The sequence below is a fragment of the Limulus polyphemus genome, unplaced genomic scaffold, assembly GCF_000517525.1.
Source record: "Limulus polyphemus unplaced genomic scaffold, Limulus_polyphemus-2.1.2 Scaffold867, whole genome shotgun sequence".
In the NCBI taxonomy this organism is placed as follows: Eukaryota; Metazoa; Arthropoda; class Merostomata; order Xiphosura; family Limulidae; genus Limulus; species Limulus polyphemus.
The window spans coordinates 217,176-241,329 of NW_013666477.1; the positions used below are offsets into that span (position 1 = coordinate 217,176).

At 31.7% G+C, this 24,154-nt stretch overlaps 2 protein-coding genes across 2 annotated transcripts in view; one reads left to right on the top strand and one right to left on the bottom strand.

Moving 5' to 3' along the window:
* The window catches only part of LOC106460945 (acetyl-coenzyme A transporter 1-like), a 13,535-nt gene extending 11,045 nt beyond the window's left edge, over positions 1–2,490 (top strand). The window contains 3 exon segments of the mRNA XM_022387747.1: positions 1,281–1,505; positions 1,759–1,917; positions 2,432–2,490. Of these exon segments, the coding sequence (XP_022243455.1) occupies positions 1,281–1,505; positions 1,759–1,917 (384 nt within the window). The 3' untranslated portion in view covers positions 2,432–2,490.
* A 1,949-nt stretch (positions 2,491–4,439) lies between these two features.
* On the bottom strand, positions 4,440–21,961 carry LOC106460950 (serine/threonine-protein phosphatase PP1-beta catalytic subunit). Its single transcript, XM_013920706.2, has 8 exons — positions 21,871–21,961; positions 11,445–11,576; positions 10,311–10,541; positions 9,508–9,612; positions 8,941–9,012; positions 8,051–8,202; positions 7,483–7,617; positions 4,440–6,284 (listed from the first exon to the last, which is right to left on the bottom strand). The coding sequence occupies exons 1-8, from the start codon at positions 21,920–21,922 to the stop codon at positions 6,186–6,188; spliced, it is 978 nt and encodes a 325-aa protein (XP_013776160.1). The 5' UTR covers positions 21,923–21,961; the 3' UTR covers positions 4,440–6,185.
* Positions 21,962–24,154: the final 2,193 nt, after the last annotated feature.

A 24,154-nucleotide genomic window follows, 5' to 3' on the forward strand; every position in this document is an offset into this window, starting at 1 on the left:
TCTAAAAGTCTGGACCCATAGGAAAAAATACATGATTTATTTTTAATTTATTTATTATTCAAATTGCATGCCATTAACAGCCATACATGTATCAATTCTTGGTATACTGTGCCATCAGGGTATTTTCTTTTCTGAAATACGTACAACTGACATTAGAAGTGTGTTTGTTTAACTTTAAAAATATAAGGTCTATTTTCCCCTCTGAGTCCGGACTTCTGGGACACCCTGTACAAGACAACGTCCATGGGAGGAAGAATGGCTTTGTATGTCTGCAAGTCCAATAATATTGAAATATGAGAGGGAAAAAAGAACGTTTATTTCACTAGGAGAAAAGCATAAAGATTTGCAGTCTTTTTGAAGCTTTGAAATGATGTAATTAAATGTGATATAGATGAAATTATGATCTTAATCTCACCATACTAGTAAAATAGCGGGCATTTTACTGAGTTTTCTGTTTATCCCAGCACATTAATGTTGCATTCAGTAGTTATTCTATGTGCCTGAGATGGCATCAATGTGCACAATCCAATACCTTTCACACAGTGCCATTCAACATGGTATTATGCGTTTGATTTGAGACTTATCAACTATTCATTGTAGAGTAAAGTGAATACCAGATATATTATACAGGGATACTGAAAATTTTTGTAGATGGTCATTGATGAAGAATCTAGAGGTTATGCAAAGAATACAATGGACAAAAGTATCTTTATTCTCTACACCAATACCACCTTGCACTGTGGCATATCCGAAACAGACTGGTGTTCTCAATTCACAGACAAGTCTTGAGTACAAATACTTTTGGGACTTGTCTGATTTTCCTTATGTACACCATTTCATGTTCATATACATTGTAGGTTCAGAATATTAGTCAGTATTCCTTTCCTCCTCCAATACAAGGTTGGTCCAAAGGCCTGGTTAATATAATCTAGTAAAAAACTATGTATAGGTATATATATACACACAACAGCATAAACTAAAAATTAATTTTTCAGTTGGAACAGTAATGGTGTAATTCATTATAACAAAAATCTTATCTTGTAGTCTGGTTTACACAAACTTGGATATAAATACTGTGATGAAACAAAACTGAACTGTTGAAATCTATGAGCCTATCATTTTGTTTATTCTTTGGTTTTAACCATAAGCTTCTTGTTTTTGTGTGAGGATTGGCCTCTGAAGATTTACTGGTTCAAGTACATTTTTCAGTGATATTATATAGTTTATTATAATAGTCTTGCCTGTCTTTGTTTACTTAAAATCATCTTTTTTTTTTATTTTAGGTAACGTTGTATAGTATATTTGTGGCTGTCATGGCTTTCCATGCTCGAGTGAGTGATCCAGCCATTGGAGGAACTTACATGACTTTACTGAACACTGTCACAAATCTTGGGGGAAACTGGCCAGCAACCCTTGCCCTCTGGTTTGTTGATCCACTTACCAGTAAATCATGCGTTGGAGGATTGTACAATGGAATGTCTTGTGGAACAAAAGCCCTCTCAGAGGTGAGATAATTCATTCATTTAACTAAATAAGTACTTGTGTCTTTAAATCCTAAACAAAACAGCATGTGTACAATGTTGGGCAGTTTCCAGTTAACACACTGTAAGATATTATTAGAAGAACAATGATCAACATTTTCGTATCGGGCATCTTTTTATGTTTTAGTAAGGACTTATTTATCAGTGTAGTGAACTCTCTGTATAATCACATGTTATGCAATGTATCAACTGACATTTTTTCATCTTTTTCTTTCAGAGTTGTGTGAGCAGTAATGGAGAGTGTGTCGTTACCATTGATGGGTATTATATAGAAACTGTTATTTGTGTTGCTTTGGGATTTTTATGGTTACTTTGGGGAAAACATAGAGTCCAACGTCTCCAGACACTCTCCGAATCTGCTTGGAAGTGCCAATAGGTAGGAAGAGACATTAAATGTGGAATTAAAAAAAAAGTATATAGCACTTAAGCTAATTGTTATGAGCAGGTATGATTTGAGTAATAAAGTTTCGACCTGATTTCCTGTCAGTATATAAGAAACCCAGTAAAAAAATAAAGCGTAAACCTGCAATTTTGGTGGAATAATAAAATTAATTTGCACTAATACACAAACATTTCAACTCTTACTCATTATTATGTTATTACTTTATATACAACAGTTTAATTTATATATATATATATATATATATGTGTGTGTTGTATTATAGTCATTTTTTGTGACAGGAACTTCCTCATGTGAAGTATTTGTTTGTCTTCTGATGAAGAGAATTAAATGTGATTTTTGAAAGCAAAATTCTCTGTAAATTACGAGGAGCAAATCAACAAATGACTACTAGTTTTGTAAATATCTAAACTTGTGCTCAATTAATTCAGATGGTATCCTATAGTTATTCTTAAAACTGCTCAGTAAATTTTTGTTTTTTTTCCTACAGGCACTGAACTTCGGAAGCATAAAGAAGTGTATGTTGTTGTATTCCACATATCGCAATATACAAAGAATCCACTGAAAATTATATACTATACTTGATCTCTTCTAAAAATATATTACATTTCTAATACGTCTGTCTGCATTAATATGGTGAAATATAAGTTTATAGGTAATGTCGTAATGGGTTTTGTAATGTGTTATTTTCTTCTTTAGGCACAGTATGTAATGTCGTTACACAAACAATTTATTTATGCTTTAGTATATTTTGTAATTGCATCTATTTCTTTAAGCACAATAGTAGTGTTCAAAAAGTTAAAAACCAAGAGACTTGTGGTAACTTCGACTAACAGTTATTCTTGAAGAAAGACACAAGATTAAAACATCTTCATAAAATGCACCATTTTAATTTTACATAATTTCCTGTCAGTAGATTGAAAGGATAAAATCTACCCCCCCCCCCCCAATTCGATTCTTTATGTGAAGTGATTCTGTGTCAGTCCTTGGAACATTTCGTCCTTAACCATTACATATATGTTTATGAATCTTGGCATGTGTATAAATACAGATACACACATAAATGGTTGTTTGTAAAATTTCTAGTAATTTATTGATCATACAGTATTTAAAATGTAACAGTCTTTAATTTTATCTCATATTTAAACAACTTTGTTTTGTTTTTTTATATGGTGGTGAATTTTGACAAACTAGTTGCCTTTCTTAGTGAAGCCAGCAAACATTCTGAATAAGTTGACAACTCTATTAGTCCAGGAAGCCATTACCTTGAATAAAAATTAATGAAAAACTTTTCTTTTGGTTGCTATATGTTAGTTTTTTGTCAGTAAAACGTGGCTGGTATTTCAATACATGTTGTGCAGCACATGTAAATTCAAAAAACCTTTTAATTCTCACCTGTTTGTTTATGATCAACCTCTATCCATAGAATTGTATTTTGTGTTTTATCCAACATCACAATGTTCTGTCATTAAGTAACACTTGGTTTTTCTAATTAGTATTTTAGTCTGATCAATGCTGGGAAATGATTAGGCCCAAATCACTAGTTTCATTTTTTAAAGTGAAAAAACTTTCTTTGTATCTTCTATCCTTTGTTTTTAAAATTGTATAAACAAAGGGAAAGTTTAATACATCATGTAATAAAAAAAGTTACAACTGTGGATTTTCTTTGGTGTTCTCTTTAATAATTATACAGTTATGGTCAGAATAACACAAACTAATATCCTGACATAATACTATTACTCAATATCTCATACTTAGAACGTTTCTGTCACTAATGCACTACATAACACTTTATTTCCCCTTTGTGTAGAATAATTTTGATCAAAAAAATATTTATATGATCCAAATTTCACTGGCATAAGTTTTAACAGTGTTATTTATTGTGTGTCAATACTTTGAACTTCTCTACAACAAATAACATACTTTGTCAAAACTAATAATTTCAAATTTACAAAGAGTGTTATAACAGAAAAGTAAAAGCTATTGAATGAACTTATATTAAGCCATAGGTTATTACTATAAATGACAAATACTTAAATAATTCAAATTAGCCCAGTTTTAATTTTTTGGTTTCCAAGACATGAAAATTTGATTGAACAGAAATAATTAACTTGTTTAGCTTTAAAAAAATATTGACCTAACTTATGTTCAATTTCTTAAAATATTTTAATCCTGTAACAAGTTATTTTAAATTTATCTTATAATGATCCTTATTGTATTGAATAATTATAAAACCTCTAAAGATTCATATTCAAGGAACTTAAAGATCTCCTTTTCTGTTAAAAGATCTTGTATATAAAGTGAAAAGTACCATGTAATATTGGTATATAAGTGTATCTATTACATTTGTTTTTTTTCATATTCATTAAGCTCTCAATTCCAAATGAAGGTTATAGCACCAAAGCTACAATAATTGTAACTTTGGCAATTCTGTTCTGCTTTAATGTAAAAAGAACATACTTTTTAAATGATCTTTAAAACTTAGCCAAGAAATGTCAGACAAGTTTTCAATTATTCTTTATTAGTCTACATAATAATTGTATAGAATCCTACTGGACTGTCCACTCTGCCGTAGCCGAGCAGATGATTAAATAAACACTGCTACAGAACTGGAAATTGAACATTACTACAAGTGAAAAAAGAATAAAAACATACCGATATGCTGAAGTAATAACAGAAAAAAATATCTCCTATAAGACTACAAGTTTTTACAGAAAAACAAATTACTCAGTGAAATTGGAATCAAACAACACTCAATCTTACCTGGTAGATTACTGTGTGCTCAAGTAACAATAATAATCCACCAGTATTTACAAACCTTTTAATTGAACTTTCATAATTTACAAATTTCAGTAATTGCAACCTTTTGATACCAAGCATTCTACACATTTAAGTTTTACTACCGTTAGCGAAAAATAGATTCTGTACACAGCATCTTAACAGTTCTTGTTAACTCCATAATAATATTTGCAAATGAATATATACCTATCTGTGAATGAAAACTTACCATAATGATACACAAGAACTGACTGGTTGTTAATAAACTATTCTGTACATTATGGTTTGAGACCTTAAAATTTCTGTTATGTTAAAACTAGAGAAACAGCCATTAAAGACTTTCAAAGGACTTTTTACAACTCTGGAAGGTATCATAATCCAGTAATTACAACTTTCTCTCAATTCAACTCAAAGAAATGTATTCAAGAACAGGTTAGGTGAATAATTTCTGTGTCGGCAGTCTAACCATTAAGATTGAAGTGGTTGGTGTTAAGTTCAATTTAGGAACATCTAGTACTCCAACAGTTTCATCTTTACAATAATGGACAAGAGGATCACCAAGTTAAGGTCTTTTGTTACAATTGACACTCATCAAATTCCATGAATTCTTCATCAGTTGGCAGTCAACGATGGACTCACCTTGCTGGCAAACAAATCATCAGTTGGCAGTCAACGATGGACTCACCTTGCTGGCAAACAAATCATCAGTTGGCAGTCAACGATGGACTCACCTTGCTGGCAAACAAATCATCAGTTGGCAGTCAACAATGGACTCACCTTGCTGGCAAACAAAATCTTGCACAAATTCTCTGTCCAAAACTTACGAAAAAGTGTTTCGATTAAACTCTTTTATCAAACTATACAAATACATCTGGTGTGATAAAGTTAGCAAATATTTTCAAAGTAATAAATTTAATTGCATTTGAGATTTATTCATATATCTTTTTAAAGTTTTAGTGTAATTACTTCCTTAATTAAGTATACTACGACTTTGAAAGACAGAGCCAAAAGATAAGTATATTTGCATCAAAAGAAAGGGAAATGTTCAGATTAATACCTTGCTTTTAGCCAAATGTAATGATTTTCAAATGTACTTGCCTTACCGTTCTCATAGGGCAAGCAAATACACATCAGTAATAACATTTGTTTGCATTATTTTTAAAGCTAGCATTTTAATTTACCTTTTAGGTATTGAAAAGAACTTTCCAAGAAGGTTACATTGGACTTAAAATAACTTAAGACATGATGAAAGTCAATGAAACAAGATTGGTGGAACAAATGAATACCTTACATAAAGAACACGACAGAATTACATGTGCATAAATGCCCCAAACAAGGGGAAATTTATCTCTAAGTCAATAAAACACCAACAAGATCAGGTCCATAAGCACTGTAAAACAGATCATGGACTAAAGAATATACATCAATGCTACTGAACCTAGTGTGTAGTTTTTTTGTTGTTTTTTTTACTTCTTCTTCACAGGCCCACGAGGAGGTGTCACAGGTCGTCCAGAATTAATACCACCATACTGGTATTTGGCTTTCTTTTCTGATGGCTTAAGGATCTAGGTCAAAAAATAAAACAACTTGCTATTAATAACCAAATAATATACCAGTTTAAGACACACGTGGAGTTTAGTACGTGTATCTTTATGTTATCAGTCACATGCATACCGGAGTTCCGTCCGTATTTTCTTTGCAGTATGATCACATGGACGACTCATTGAAACTGTAGATATAATGAAATAATAGTTCACGTACCAAATTCGTGTTTTTACTTAGTTTGGGCTGCAACTGAAATAGAATAGGTTTCCCCAAAACCTTTTGTTGCTAGCTCATCGCTAACTTAGTGTACATTAAAAAGTTCCTATAACACCCATTTGTTCTTTTACACTAGTATAAAAGGTCTTTAGAAGCTTTTACTTAAAAACAACCAGGGAACACTGTAACAGTCTTGTTGATTTTAATAAAAGCTCCTTAGTTTATGCATTAGTCTCAATGCAACAGATAATTGTATCTAAGGGTGTTTTAAATTTTCTTTTCAGTTTCTTACAGTGTCATGGAAAAGCTTTTGAAGTTACCTTGACACCTAATATTCTAGCCTTGTATTGTATATAATTACATCAAAGTAACAATACTTTATAAATAACTAGTCATGTTACCCTTCTAAACATGAAGAGCATTTAATCTTAAGAACTAAATCATGTACTGACACGATTCTATCAGCTCATCGATTATTTGTTTCCCCTCTTCACATTTTGCACCACCCCTACTGCAACAAACTAATTTTTTTGTGCTTCAGTTCCTTATTAGCCTAAGAATTTATCACCACTTGCTCAAGCACTGGAAAAGCATGAACACAACCTTGGTTACACCACTGATTTCTTTTTAAGATGAAACGAACCAACATAAAAATTGATGCATTTAAATTAACAGACATATGCACTAGACACACATCAATTTTAATAAGGTAGGCGTTGATCACAGAACTCATTAAGGAAACCAAAAGATCATTTTCTTCAAAGTCCAATTTCATTTTACACATCTATTCCCCTCAAGATGGGTGATGGGTGTAACAATCACGGGTTTTGAGTGTTCGACTCCATATAAGAAAATAGACTGACAGAACATAAAAGAAGTACTGAAATGTGAGTAAAAACTAAACCAACCTCAACCGGGCACAGAAAGAGAAAAATGAAAGCTGTAAGACATGAAAACTACATCCACAGCTAAAAACTTAACAGTAACAAAACCTAAACATACCTGGAATGAACACATCAAAGTTTCATCCACAGACATCATCCCACCAGCATTATCAAATTCACCACAGTAGTTTGGAGCTGAAAACAGTGTGACCAGTTGACGTTTAGCAAAAAATTCGTATCCATCTTCTACAACCTGTAAACAAAACAGTAATAATCTTAGCACAGGCACTTTCAAGTTCTTTAAAAATATGGCACTTCATGAAGTGCTTTACAGATAGAAGGTTCAGTACAAATCTATAGATATATTTTGAAAGGACAAAATACAAGCCTCGTAACAATTTCCAGAAGTAAACAATATCACACTATTCTTACAAAGGGAAACTACATTACATTTAAAAATACAGAATAAGTTGAATAGACAAAGGTAAAATCTGAAAAATAGTAACATAAAAGGAACAAGCTTGCTACTTTTGTCAACTGAACTATGGAGATGTAAGAATAAAGATGATAATCTTGAATCCTTTGTTTTCCCATTAAACATGAAGAAAGGATACACTTTGTGTAGTAATGCTATTAAAAGTTTGTAGTATTATACATTTAAAAAGAACAATGCATTTCACACCTACCTGATGAGCCCTGCAAATCAAATCCAGGTCATGACGATTGAGGAACTTACTGACAACATCTGCTCCAAATGTAAAAGATACACCCCGGTCATTTTCACCCCATCCTTGGACATCCTTGTCTGGGTCTGACCAAAGAAGGTCGCAGAGAAGTCCTGAAAAATGAATGGGGTGAAATTATATATTCCATAAAAAAAAAAAAAAACTACTTAATTTCTTAACCTAAAGCTATAACTTCTCCAGCAGTAAGGCTTCTTTGGGATAAACAAGACACTTGCTAGCTGATTTAGGCTTATACAAAATATTAAAAAATGCTTTAAACATTATAATCTTCTCCATTTGCACATACTTTCAATTTGTTTATGTGTTCTCAGACAAAGTCCGCCTTACTAAACAAAATGAAATTATTTTGAAATCATTTGTATAAATAACATTTACTTACTTCAAGAACACTAATACTTTTTACATCACAGGGAGATGGTCCAGCTCAAAAACGAGAAGATACTAGTTACTTGAAGAAATTTATGTTTGAAAGTTCACTGTAAACCTTTGTTTCTGTTCTTATTTTATTTTAAAATGTTCCTTCAGTTTTTACTTGACCTAATAAGGTATTTTACACACTTTTAATTTATTTACTTGCTTTTAAAAATTTTCCCTTTTAATTTGAACTTTATTTTTTATTAACATTATGTGAAGTTTCAGTTCTTGTGTTGAGTCAAGTTCAGATTCAATTAATTACTTTTTCAAATGTCCAACTATAAGAACAGAATTATTTGATAATGAAAACAATTAGGTAAGATTATTCTATCAAACATACAGGTAGCTGAGAAAGAAAACCAATTCTCCTCTCACAAAGAATAACATTTCTTACAAGACCCATCAACAATATCTACCTGTATCAGGGACATCTGTTGGTCTCATGATGCGACGAATCTGTTCCATGGATTGTAGATCAGGTGACAATCCTAGTAAAACAGTGTTTAAGATTCACAAACAAACAAAAATCAAAGAACTTGTAATCTACACAAAAATTACAGCAGTAGTTCTAACTGAATCTTAAGAAAAATTTACTGTTTATAGCCCAAAGTTTAATCTTAAATAATTACAAAACAAAAATCAATTTATGTATAGATTACTACACTTTTAACATGCAAAAAAAATCTAATGTTACCTCAGGGACTGATTCAATACAATTCAGATACTATAAACATATTATTTTTATGCATAAAATTATTAACACGTTTCACAAACATTCAGTATTAGTACCGCCATGACACCAAAATATCTTCAATTCAGATACTATAAACATATTTTTTATGCATAAAATTATTAACACGTTTCATAAACATTCATTATTAGTACCTCCATGACAACAAAATATCTTCAATTCAGATACTATAAACATATTATTTTTATGCATAAAATTATTAACATGTTTCATAAACATTCAGTATTAGTACCTCCATGACAACAGAATATCTTCTCATCAATTATTGCTGCAATAGGTAGGCAATTAAAGCAATCAGTGAAAGTCTTCCACAGTTTGATGTTGTACCGTCGTTTGCCTGAAAAAGGTTCATTTTCATGATCTTATACAGAAAATACATAAACATTAACACTGTTTGAATTTAAAACAGGCTCTATTTATACTTTCATTGTACTGTGTAAAGAAACCAATGCCTGCAGGATCCATGTAAGATAACTAAAAAATAATTAAAAAAAATAGCACTTCAAAAAAACATACTTGATAACATTCTTACAGGAGCATTCCAAAAAACAGAGGGATTGTTAACTTTATGCTAGTTAACTACTTCCCAAATTTTAAATTACAATTATTTCATGTTAGTGGTGTGGGAAATATATGGAAAACTTCACACATATAAAGCCATAGATTAAAGCAACAATATTCATTTAATATGCCTCTACAAATGGATATTATTTTGCTGTAAACATAGCTCAATATAAAATTATAATCTTCGGAGATTCAAGAAATAGATTCTTTTTAGGAGTTTAGTTTTTAAGCATTGAATATTCCAAATTAAAATTTTAAATGAATTTCAAATATATTTAATAACCTTAACTACGGTTCTACTAAGTTGTTTTTTTTTTCATATAAAAAACATCAAAAAAACAGCCTCATTTAAGGAAGTTATTGTATTTTTCCTGGATAAGGATTAAATTTCATGCTTCTTCCGAGCCTTTTGTATGTAAGATTCTGAACATTCTTCTTAAACTTATACAAAAACCTTAAAAGTACACTTACATTCATCATAAAACCCATATATTCTATTAATGCTCGCACATTCATGATTTCCTCTCAACAAAAAGAAGTTTTCTGGATACTTGATTTTATAAGCCAATAATAAACATATAGTCTCTAGAGACTGCTTTCCTCTATCTACATAGTCTCCAAGAAAGAGATAATTTGCCTCTGGTGGAAAACCTCCATATTCAAACAAGCGGAGAAGATCTGTGTACTGACCATGAATATCACCTACAAAAAAAGGAAAGGATTAATTTTAATTTATGGAAACTGTGCTAACCTAAAATATCTCAACATTTTTAAGCCGTAACAATTTTCCCACTGAAACTTATAGATCCTTTAAACTACTACTTTTTGTCACCAAATCTTTCCCTATCCTTACTACCATTCATATAATGAATGGTTAACACTTCATATAAGTATCCGTATGGTTTTAAATCATGAAATATTCCCCCATTTTCCTATCTAACAAAGTCAAACCAAATCAGATGAAGAGTGAAAGTTCAGCTAAAACGTTTGTGTATTATCAAAACTGTAAAAAGTTCAACAAACGTTTAGCTTTAGTGATCCTCAAGAAATTAGATAAGAACTATTAATATGTTGCGTTATGAATAAAAAGTTACAAATGTTACAATTTCAATTAAATATCTACTTAACACTTAGCCCTGTAAATCAGATTTTTTTCATAGACATGTACTATTACACGACTTTATGCAAATTGTTTTAGAGATTTTTGTTGAATGTACTTGAAGTACATTTTGGTCTCTGTGCTAATGTAAACTGCTGAGAATGGATAGTTTTGTATGACATGTTTAATATGTTTGATTGATTCTAGTAAAAAAAAAAATAGAATACAACTTTTCTTTCATTTTCTTAAACATTTATCCAAATAATTTTTCTGCAAATTGGCTCATTTTTATATGATATTCCTCCACATTTTTTTAAAATACAGAATTGTACACAAGCCACACAAGATACTATATAATTCTAAGTAGCTATGCTACTCATACTCAATAACACTGTCACTGATCCAGACAGTAGTATATTATATGGCTGAATTTATATCATTTTAATATCACCACCATGAGTACAAAACAGGATTTTGCAATGGTCTGAATTATGTATAAAACTCACCACATATTTTAAGAGGAGCTTCCAACTCAAGTAGTATGGGCTGACTCAAGAAAATTTCTCGTGATTTTAAACATAATCCTCGAACTTCGGCTTCAGTCAGCTGTACTGTTTTTCCAGGTCGACAACCTCTAACTAAAAAGACACATTACTTGTAATACTTCATGCCCACATAACTGAAGAAGTCCTGATGTGGTTATTTTATAATGTAAACCAGAGTATTTTACTGAAAAACACAGAGCAATTAACTTTAATTTTACTTGCAAATAAATAATAGAAATACTATACACACACACACACACACACACACTCACACTCACTATAAAATACATTCAAATGTGCATATTTAAAAACTGATCAGGAAAATCAAGTCTGCTAATTTATTCCATCTGAAAACTTTTTTTTTACTCATTAAAAAAGAATGACCCGAGTGACTTGACTATCTGTCACTTCCAAAATAAAACAGTCTACCTAAACTTAAAAACCATGTTCCATTTATCCATGCTGTCTGTGATGAACAAGAACAGAAGAAACGTGTACACACAAAGTTTGATATTTATGTAAGAACTACTAACCTGGGAATTGTGTTTTTGTAATAATGTATGAATATGAGGCTGCATCTATTCAAGATTTAGTAAAAACATACCAGTCAGGGTAAACGCTAGCCTAAAACAAACTGAAAGCATCGATCAGCTACAGAATGCAAAAAAACTGGAAGTAGAAAGTACATAAAAAAAAAGAACAAACAAAGGTAATGAAGAAAACATTTATATGAAACAAGTAAAAACTACACAACGGATACATAGGTGTACCTTTACACAAAGAATTATCAGAAGATTAACTCATTCAAATGCACTGTACCACATTCCTAACTCAGTCACGTACACTTACAAACATCACGGGAAGATTTTTGTTGTTTTTAATCACCTGTACATTCCAAGTCAAACAGAGTTTTTGGAAAGTTTAATTCTGATCTATAACAAATCTCACATGCTTCCATTCCAAATTGAAGAGAAACAGTTATCCAATATTTTATTCTTCCAGCTGCAGTAAGTAGCAGTAAAACCAAAACAGGACACATTTCATCATCACAATGAAACAACTTGTACATTTCTTCACAATTTAAATACATACTGAAAATGAAAATAGTCAATGTAACAGAAAAACATAATTGCTCTACATATTTATTTGATACATTTAATATGCTTCATGCTAAGCTACATAATCTGTGTATTTTAATTACTTTCTGGTACATTACACATTCAAAGGGTAATAATGTTTACATTCACCAGATAAACTTTATCATGCATGACTTTGCAATACGTTTTTGATTACTAAGGGCTATAATACGCATAGTCATACTCCACATCTCATTATACCTGTATATAAAATGTCAACAATTGTTTATGTAATACTACTCTAGCATAATGAATCGTAACTATATGTCATACATGACAATTCAGGTAGTGTAAAAGTAGGAGTAATATATTAAGTAGGTGTAGCAAAATATAGTTTGATTACAAACTGGATCAGATGTACATGGCTTCTTACAATATCATAGCAAATACAGAAATAAGCTGTTTTACAGAGATTATAACCACAATAATCAAACAGTATTTCAGTGTCATGGATTTTGTAAATATGAAGATATATAAATATACCCTTAAAAACATGAAAAGTAGCTGAAAACTTGGAGAAAAATCTAAAACTATGTATTTATCTTAGATATTCCAATATAAGTACTGCTGCATACAGATTAACATCATATAAACAAATAACCTAACCTTAAACAGTCCAGAAGAAACACATTCTACCACAAATATTAAAGACAAGAAGTTTTTATTAACACTAGTAATCCACACTATAAAAATAAAGTGACACCTTCCTGAAAATTTAATGCCATAAGTTTCATGGAAATGTTTATAGCACATTGATTCAATTACAGTAAAAGCACTCAAATCAAAGATCATTTTGATTCAGTTACACACTTCATTTACACAATCTTTAAGTACAAAATAAATGCCATAAATGAAAGGAAAACACATTTCAATAGTATATTTTTAAAGGGCACAAAAAATGATACAAGTTTAATTGAGTATTAATTTTTTGCTATTTTAAATTTTGCACTCACAAACGTTAGTTTCAAAGAAAAAAAACTTTTCATAAGAGAATTACTTTTAAGAATCCAGCATTTTCTGGATCTAATATCAATCCAGGCTACTTATAAACATATTTAAGAATATATAAAGTAATGTTTATATTATTCTTTGAAGAATACTGTACCTGGAAACAGAAAATTAAAAACATAAATTCTTAAATATACATCATATGCAAACCAACAAGTCTGAAATTGTTGGTCCTAAAGAGCAAGTGATTTGTTTCTATCCGAAACCATAAATTCACATCTGAAATGAAATTCACAAAGCATAAATAAATATGCATTAGGGTGGCCCATATTTTCAAACTTCCAAGTTTTTAGTGTGGTATTCAGTGAATCTGCGAGGATTAGTGATAAACTGATCTGGACCAATATTTAGCAAAATACATTCAAAACTAGAATGGCATGCGGTAAAGCTCCTACCTCTGCCACACAGCATTGATCATATTTGGCTCTCAAAAAAAAAAAGAAAATGTGTCTGTATGTCCATCATTATCAATGGACATGGACCATTTTTGGCAAGACAATGAGGAATAACACTCTACATATGTCCACCAAGTTTCATCAAAATCCGATCATTTTCGATGAGTTTTAGAGCAAAAATTGTGTGAAAGATTTATCCCCATGTTAACAGATAGAAATTTTTTTGGAATTTTGTGACCTTACCCTCCAAAAACTAATCACTTGTAAGTTGGGTCATAGTCAATTGCATACTAACTTTTGTCCAAATCCATTCAGCCAATTGAGAAATCTTCCCAACAAACACACACACAAAGGGTTGAAAACATAACCTCCATTCACCCTCATTACCAAATTTTCTTGTTTTATAATGCAGTTCAAAAGGCAGTCTGAACCTCGAAGATTGAAAACGAGGTCTGACCCATGTACTTCAACACCACTGCCTCAAACATTGGGAATAGGAACAAAGCCTGTATCTTTCTTGAGAAAAAGTTGGAAAAAGCTTGCTCCACTTTGCCTGCTAGAGGCACTTTTCTCAACTTTCTTGGGAATATCAGATAGGCCAGACATTTTGCTCTTCAAGTGCTTTCAGGAAAAGCAGGGATTCCCAGACAAGGAAAGATTCCAGACACCAATGGATGACAACACTACAACTTCCACTGTCTTGGATATCTGTTGAATAAATACTTTGGACTTAGTAACCAGAGATGACTATAGAGAACTAATAGAGTTAGTAACAACTTTTTTTTTAGAGGGACACTACTTCAAGGAGTTCAGTTGTAGGCTCTAGGAGTGATGCATCATGCCAAGTGGATGATGAAAGACATCTACACTATCAAAGTCTTCATGTTCCAAGGCCAGTTTAAACTCAAGGTCAGAGAGAAGGCAGCGATGCTAAAAATTTTCATATTCATGCCCACCATTTACATCAGAGTATGGTATTGAGCCACCATTGTCTGCTCCAAGGAATGACCCGCAAATCTTTAATCTTACAAGACCTTGGATGCACAGGTGTTCAACACTACAATGAAGAAGCTCATTCACCAACTTTTATATTTGTTCGAGGAGTTCGTTGCTCTCACCTTCATGACAATGATTTGTTAGTGGAGACCAAGTGCTGTATGATCTAAGCGCTTGAGAACCACAAGAATGAAGATTGACAGAACAGAGTAATGATGAAAGAGAAGGACTTGAAGACAAAGACCAAAACCATGGAGAACTTCATAACAACCAGCAGTCTCTAGTTTTTGAAATCATGGACATCAAATTGAACTCCTTCCTCTCCAAGGATCAAGACTAAAAGAAATAAGAAGAAGAGTTCTTAAAGGTCAAAGAAATGTACAAGCAGCTCCACGTTGTCAATGACACTGCAGAATATAATGTAGCCCTCATGGAAGAATACAGATGGCTTCACACAACAGCAAGGACCAAAAACTGTCTTCTTCTGGTGATCAAATAACAAAGGAAGAAATTTTGTGATGAAAGGAAGAACACCATCATGAAAGCTGTAGAAGTGATTACTGTTTATTTCTGTAATATGGGAGCATACTAGCAGCATCGAGCAAGTCATTTTCTAAGGTTCTATAGTAAATGTGTTGAAAATAATTTTTTTCTTCTTTGTCCTCAAATGCTTCAGATAAAATTGGCATCATGTATGCAGCTTTTTTGTTTGTGTAGCTCATTGTACGTGTGATGCATACTGTACAGAAAAGCATCACAGGTGGAACAACTTCAAGAATTGGTAATGACCCTCAGTATGCTTTGATTCCCTTAAAATCTCATCTATTTTAATTTCTGGTCAATACTTATAAAGTACATGGTGCCCCAAAAGAAATCACTACTTTGAATTTTTACCCCTTAGATAAGAGCAACCCTAGTGTGCATGTAGCTTCCTAAAATATTACTTTCAGCAATTACAGTTTATTATAAGTTTGCCAATTTTGGTAGTTACAAGCCACAAAGACATAACCTTCTAGCATTTAAAGACAAAACCAGACTGCTGCAACAGATTAAAACAAAGATCTTTTTTTTACAGAGTAACATTATTTTACACAACATATGATCAATTCAGTAAAATATTTTATATCAAGTAGTTTTTATGTGCTTTGAACAGATAACAAGAGTTCTCTCTATAGAAATTACTAGTTAGGCCTCGAAGTACTGTATACAGTTTTGGCCTCCTTGTCTAGGAAAAGATACTATTTTATTGAAATGGGTTCAGAGGAGGACTACTAGGATGATTCTGGAGATGAAAGGGTTATCTTTACAGGGACAAGTTAACATCTTTTAACTAATTTTCTTACCTTGCCAATGGTTTGCAACTATTTCAAAAGCTATACAATAAAAAGAAAAGTTTACTTTTTTGTTTTTTGAAAAATAAGGTTAAGCTTAAGGTTATTTTATTTATCCACAGCTACTTCCACAAGTCTGATAATCAATGAAATCAATTATTGTGTATGTGACATGTCATTAAACCATTGCAAATTCTACCCACTGTATTACCATTATTTCCTTATTAGTGGATTAATCAAAGTTTAACACTTTTGGTTCAACAGTTGTAGTTACCACCAACATGGTCTACAGTGTAAACATAACAATGATTATTCATTCAGCTGCCAAACAACTATATCACATACTCAGGAAGAATGTACCATTTGTTTTTCCCATAAACAACTAATATAAATATCACATGATTGCTGAGCATGATATTTTACTAGTCAGGCTATAATTAAAAAATATATAACAATAAATAAAATATACATAAAAACAAGGATTTATAGTATCTACTGCATACTTGTGCAAAAATTAATATTCTTCTGTAAGCCTTGTTAAGTATCATAAATTTGGGAGTCAAAGAAAGATTTAAAGTATTTTTCAAATATGCATTTTAAGAGCACAAAGAATGTCAGTCACTAGTACAGAATGTCCTAAATCTACTGTTACGACAGCAGAAGTCACGTGACGTTGATAACACGTCATGAGATTCTCGAGGGATCTTGACTTTTCCTGGCAACTCTAGTCTTTTCTAGGCACCCTCTTTTTTGTATATAAGCCTTAAATTAAGATTTAAATTGCATATGCAAAGTTAGCTGCCCTTTACACAGATTTTGCAGCCTGAGACTAACAGACAGCATCCATCTCTGACAGTCAACTAGCTCAATATATTTGACTGACAGTTCTTATGCAAAGATTTAATAAAAATAACAAGTTGAGGTTAGGCTTAAAAATATTTGCTGTAACCCTAAACTGATTTAAAATGTAGTAGGTAATTGTTTTTTTTTAATTTTTTTGGCAAAAAAAAATTTCTTTTAGAAATACCACTAGTTCCATAATCAACTAAAATGCAATGCTTTAAACCATGAATATGATTAGTATCAACATTTACTCTATGAAGAGAATTACAAAAATTTCAATACAAAAAAGATCCGATTTTCAAAAACTTAACAATAACACTTCTGACGAACAAGAAGTTAAAAGGATATCAGCATATCACAAGTTCTTATTGAATTCTTTCACAACACACACTTGCTAGCAATATTGACCTTGATTGATGAAATTGAATTGACAGTTGCCAACAATTTTAAAGTTTGTTCTTCAGTTTCATCTCATTTGCCAAGTGAATCTACAAGTACTTCCCTTCATGTGGATAAGTTTCTAATCGGAATTTATTTATTTTTTTATCCTAATTCTTAATCCACACGAACATTTTTCAGAGACATACACCGAATAGACTTGTGTTCACCACACTGTTGACATGTGTTCATCAATAGTAAATTATCTCCTGCTAGGTCATGAATTTATTAGTTTCGCCTGAAGGGTCCTGGGGACAAGACAAGCCATGTTGCCAAACCTCAATGCTGTGGCCATTCAGCACAGAGCCGTAGATTGGTAATCAGGCGATGCCCTACCACATTATCGTGGACTACATGAATACGTTGATAAAAATTTTAAAGTCAGTAAATTTTGTTAGATGGGTTGGTATATTGGCAGAAGTTGGTGATAAAAACTTTCCCAGGTCATAATGTCAAAAAATCTCTCAGTGGGCCCCAGTCAGTCAGGTTACAGCAAACAGAAATATTTTCAAGCCTGGTCTGTCTGATGACTCCAACATTTCAAACATGCATAATAATGCAAGATCGTGTCACCCATTACTATGAAAATGTTCTCCTTTTTGTCTGTTGTACATAGGGCAATTAATGACTCTTCATATAATAAAAATTTAATGTTAGAATTGAATCATATAAAATATATAGCAATTACTAGAAGTTATGATCTTTACATTATAGACAAGGTGTACAAAATATGTTGTAATAAATTACAAACTCCTGGATGTACCAAATTACAGACAATAAAAAAGGGAAATAAGGAAAGAATAAGTTTGCCACACATTTCATCATGGTCAACAAATATAGGTAATGTGTTTATGAAAAATACAAGTTGTCATTTAAAGTTAATATTATTAATGGTGTGAAAGATAAAACTGAAGAATAAATGTAGTATATAGAAAATTGAAGTTGTAGTTTAAATTATATCAAATAGACAAGTAGAAATGTGAAACTCAGAATTAAAGAACAGAAAAATACAATTGATAAATTGAAAATAGTGATTCGGCCTTGGTGGAACGTGTGCCAAACTTTTCAAATATTGACTGGAACAATGTACAAATAATTAAAGATGTTAAAAAAATTGATTAAACATGAATCATTAGAAATTGCTGAAAACAAAATGAGATTTAGGTCCTGGTGCCACAGAAGCAAATTTCTGGAAGTCAATTTTGTAAATGGCACTATTCTACAAGATGCAAATTGTACATGTACATTTAGAAGGTATATAAATGAAAATTTGTGTCTGTCTTCTAAGGACGGTGGAGCATGTTCCACCAAAACATGTAGCTTTTTATTCTTAACTTTACATAATTATTGTTCATGCTTGAAACACTGGAATTGTCAAATTATTATTTTTATCAAGTCATTTAGATTTTCAAACAGTCATTGACTAGTGTTTATCGGTTAACAAGAAAGCCAATTATTATTTTGCACTATGAGCTTAGTATCTGCATTTAGGGCTAACCTAAATCTCCTAAGCTGCCAACTTCATGAAATAATATTGAGATTGTGTCCCAAAATATCACCACCAGCATTCAAACCATTATAAGCTTCTGTTTTATGCCCTTATATATATAGTTAGAACATTATATTAAATTACCTGAATTATATTTAGAGGCTAGGCTGGACAATTAACTTCATTAAGGTCACAAAAATAATAAACTAATCAAAATTAGTGTTCTCAATTATTCAAACTATCCAAGTTAATGAAATACTGCCATTATTTCTCATTATTATTTTTGATTAATTCCAGTTTGGTCAGCTTAATTGATTAATGCCATGAATCAAAAAGTATCTAATCAGCATTTTGCCAATTTAAAATAATAAATTTTTGACTCACTTTGCACTGGAATATTGTTGTGTACAGAATAATGACCACTTGTATACCCCTATATTTTTATTCTCTACCTCTAACAAATGAAGTGGCATGGTTTATTATCTCTTTGTAGAGTGAAGGTGCACCTAGTAAGTGCATGATCACTTGATTCGATTGTACACCACTATTCCCCACCTCATGCTTGGTTGCCTCTGTACAACTGTATCTGTATAAAACTGTAAACTCTTACTCCAGAACAAAGCATACTTAAATTAGCCTGTACCTAACAGTAATCCTAAATAGTCCCTGTTATGCTTGGTATTTGGTAATTTATATTCAATATCATGAGGTAATGTATATTTTCATCAACAAAATATACAATAGTTTTAACACAGTTTTGTAAAAGGTTGTAGGAAGAAGCCCACAGATTGACATTAATCAAAGTTCAGCTTGTTAGAGGTTTCACACCGTGTTATGTATGTTATAAATTTCATGTAAAACAGCTTAGGATTAAGAGTAACTTAAGCCTAAATTGTTGTACATAAAGATGATGATCAGATAAAAAGTGTCAAAAATGTCTTAAACTTTGAAATAGTAAGATTTGTCTCGTATGAGAATAATCAATTTGTTGAATGTAATCGCTTAACGAGCCTGACAATTAATTAGAAGATTATATTAAGCGACATGTTCTAGTTAGGCCTGTTTTGTAGTGTAAATTTTTAGCTACTTTCAAGTTATGGAAATACCCTGAAATCGTTTTATGGGAGAGTTTTGGGTTTTTTATATACTTTACTTTTTAAACTTTTCCCAAAATTCTTCTCTGCATAGAGTGTACTTTAATGTGTATTGCAAGACTTATTATATGTATAAAAATTACTTACATTATTTAACCTTTGTTACCCCCTGAGTAGTTGGGATGCATTTCAAGTTTTCAGAATAAGTCAATGTTAAATGGGGGGTGCGAACAAGGTATACTTAAATGAACTAGGTAAGGGGTGAAGCTAACATGAATTAGGTATCTATCATTTCTAGTAATTTTTGAATAAACAACTATTTCGTTTTTTGTAACAAGGATATTTTATTGGTTAAATCTAATAACAGAAACCCTAGTTATAATCTAGGCAGGGAAAGCGCAGCTTGATTCTTTTTGGATATATTTGTCTATTGATAATCCCAATATATATGTATTACCCAAATGCACTGAGGATATCCCATCTATCAGACAAAATCCAAAGGCTGATGGCTGACTAGTCAGCCGTCATGGAAAATCATTAAAAAAAATCAATCAAATAAGGGTACGAAGCTGAGTGCTTACACCTACAATATCTCAGCTTCTACTGCCTTTCACTGTCTATAGCCAGTTGTGGGAAGACAGTTACCCTTAAATTTCTTAAAGTAGAAATGAATTGGAATAAAGCCACCCTAATATTTCTACTAATTAAACTCCCAACCTCCACCTTTACAAAAAGATATTCAACAGAACTATAAGATATTCAATAGAACTAAATAGACAGGGATTCAAACTTGCAACCCCCAGATTGCTAGTGAAGTGCCATAACCACCTGACTATGCCAGGCAAAATTATTTCTTTTTCACAACATACTCATAAACCTCTTCCATTGAGTATTTTAACTCATAAGACCAACTTTTATGCTGTATTTTTAATGAAGATATATTCTAAAATGCAATTTTATTCATCAAATATCACTTGCAGCTTTATTACATGTACTACTTTAAATTGAATTTCACTTCTAGGAGAATTATTACAAAATAATAAAAAGTTTTCATACAAGAGCCACTGCCACTGGGCAAGATGTTTAGTCATTATTTCAAGCTTTGCTATTTTTGTGTTTAGCTTTGGCCTACAAATTACATTTTCTGGTAAACTACTGTGTTACTAATATTAGTATGTATTACTATGTGCATTTTGGTCTCAAATTACTTAAGCTAATATTTCCGAGCATTCAATGATATTATTAGTAACAAGTACTAACGTAACAATAAAACTAATATTAATATCTCTAATTCTAATGCTAGTAGTAGTAATGGTAGCGCGACGCTATCATTTTTCGTTAACCCTAACGTATTAACGTTCCCGTCACTAATTTCATTACATAGATTAGTTAGCTGCGGGCTTATGTTAGTACACTGTAGCAATACTACAAAGTCACTGCCGGTAACGTAGGACTAATGCTCGTAGTACGAAGTAGGCTTAAATTTAAACTTAAAAGAGTCTAACTTCGTGTCACTCGTCACAAACTGAAGTTTAACTTAACACTACATATGCAAGCTCTAAACAATAGACTAAAGAAATCAGTCCTTTTAATCAATGTTTAAAAACGTTTATTTTACTTAAAAGTTACTAAACTAACGTAAAAGTTATTTCACTACCTTCTAAAAGTCTTGATATTATACTGTCAACATTCAGCTCCCCTTCAGCCATTTTCCCGGTGATGACGTCAACCTTTCTCTCTTTCTGTCTTTAACTCTTATACAACTATCACAAGAGGTCGTAATATATTTCTCAATATGAGTTATACGAGATATACAATGCCCTTGAAAGGTCGAAATCTCGTTCTAATGTTGTTGTTTTTTTATTCTTCGCTTCAGACAAACTACTCATCATCAGGTTTAGCTTAATGATTATGTCATCAAATTATTTGATCTTAAGTTTGTCTTTCTTGTTCTCTTTTTCGAGTTAAGAAGGTTTTTGACTCGGTACAATTTTTATCGTATTGCACTAGTCTGTAATTTGTTTGGCTGGTAGAATCGTTAAACTTATTGCTATTAACTCTCATTTTCATTCTTGGAACATTTTCAGTGTCATTCTCTTTTATGATCTTCGATAGTTTTTCTTATTCAAACTTTTATGTTAATATTATTATTTGGAGCACCGGCCTAGTGGCCTCTTATACATGCTCGTGGCTTCCAACTTCTTTTAAACGAACTTAACTGCCTAGATATTTTTTCTAAATCTTAGTAAGTACTGACACATTTCGATTTCTTGTTTTTGATACTTTTTGTGGACTTATTAAAACTATCTATGAGATCATTCTTATTGTGTAAAATATCCACAACTATAGTTAAGTTTCTCAGCATTACTTTATATATTTGCTTACTGTAATTTCAATATGTTACACTTTTTTCATCTGAATATAGCGACCATATTATTTTCTTCATTGGGTCAAATGTGGCATAGTAATCAGTGAGTCGGGCTACATCTTAAAAGGCCCAAACAACGATCTGTGATGTGGCGGAACACATTCACACTTTTATATACTGACAGGCTTCCCTCCTACTGGTTAGTAATTGAAAATTAAGAAGGCTAGACTTGAATCTTAAAGATTCCTAAGAAACCAAACAGCTCGTCCGTCTCATAAATTGGCGTTCAAATTTTAATTTCCTTTTTTATAACCTTCTTTATCACATTCCTGAGGGAAATAGGGATTTCTCTTTTATCTACACCCTAAAAATTCACTATATTTCCTTCTGCCTTCTATTAAAGTACGACTGTGGGATGACTTTAACATGCGCCATTTTAATTTTACCACATTCCAACAGTTTATTGAAAATCGTACTATATAAATAACCTTTTGCCTTTCCAAATATACTCTATAACGTTAATTCATCAAATATTTTTTTACACCTATATCGGAATATATTGGACAAAAGAAACACTTTTAATCAAAAACAAAACCTGTGGTATATTCAGGTAAAACTGAATTAACTTTAGGTATATCATATGTTTTCTACCTGCTTTAGTTATGCAATAATTTTGAGTTTTATTTTTCATTTATTCAGTTTTGGGATAAACAACTGGTCCAGAAAGTAATTCATATTGCCTTATTCTAGTTGCTTTGATCTCTTTAGTAGACAATATCTATTCTACCAGAGAGTTTATTTCAATAACATATAGCATTCAGGTTAAACCAATTAGCGACTGTTATATCCTATGCTGGCTAAATTAACCATGTGTGTAGTAGTGGTGTAAGAAGGAGTTGCAAAGTGGGAATGCTTGGCTAGACATGACCTCTCTTCCAGAAAATTAATATAATAATATAATTTACAATTGCTATATAAGTCAAATATGTAACAGTGAGGGTGCTACAGCACACCCGGTTCCAACACCTCTGTGTAGGATACAGCCAACCATTGCTGTGAGAGAACAAAGGTCAAGGGATGACACTGTTGATTAGACAAAGAACTTGAATTTACCCATAGAATTTAAAGCGTGTTTACTTAGTTCAGTTCTAACCTGGGTTTTTTGAGTAAGATATATATAATACAAATGTAAAAAAAAAATAATAATAATTTTTTTTTGTTTGTTTGTAATTAAGCACAAAGCTACACGATGGGCTATCTGTGCTCTGCCCACCACGGGTATTGAAACCCGGATTCTAGCGTTGTAAATCCGCAGACATACCGCTGTGCTACTGGGGGGCAATAATAATAATAAATAGGAATTGGAGTGCCAAAAAGTAAGGAAACAAGGTAGGAATGAGCAGAATAACATTACAATATTTGGTTGTTTTTGAAAGGTACAACCTCAAAGTAGGCGTGGCAATCGTTCCGCCAATAACTACTTCGTGTACTTTTTGTATTTTGATAATTGTTCAAACTAAATGAAAGATGTATATAGCTAAATTTCTCTGTTGTAAACTTTGTTTGAGCAACC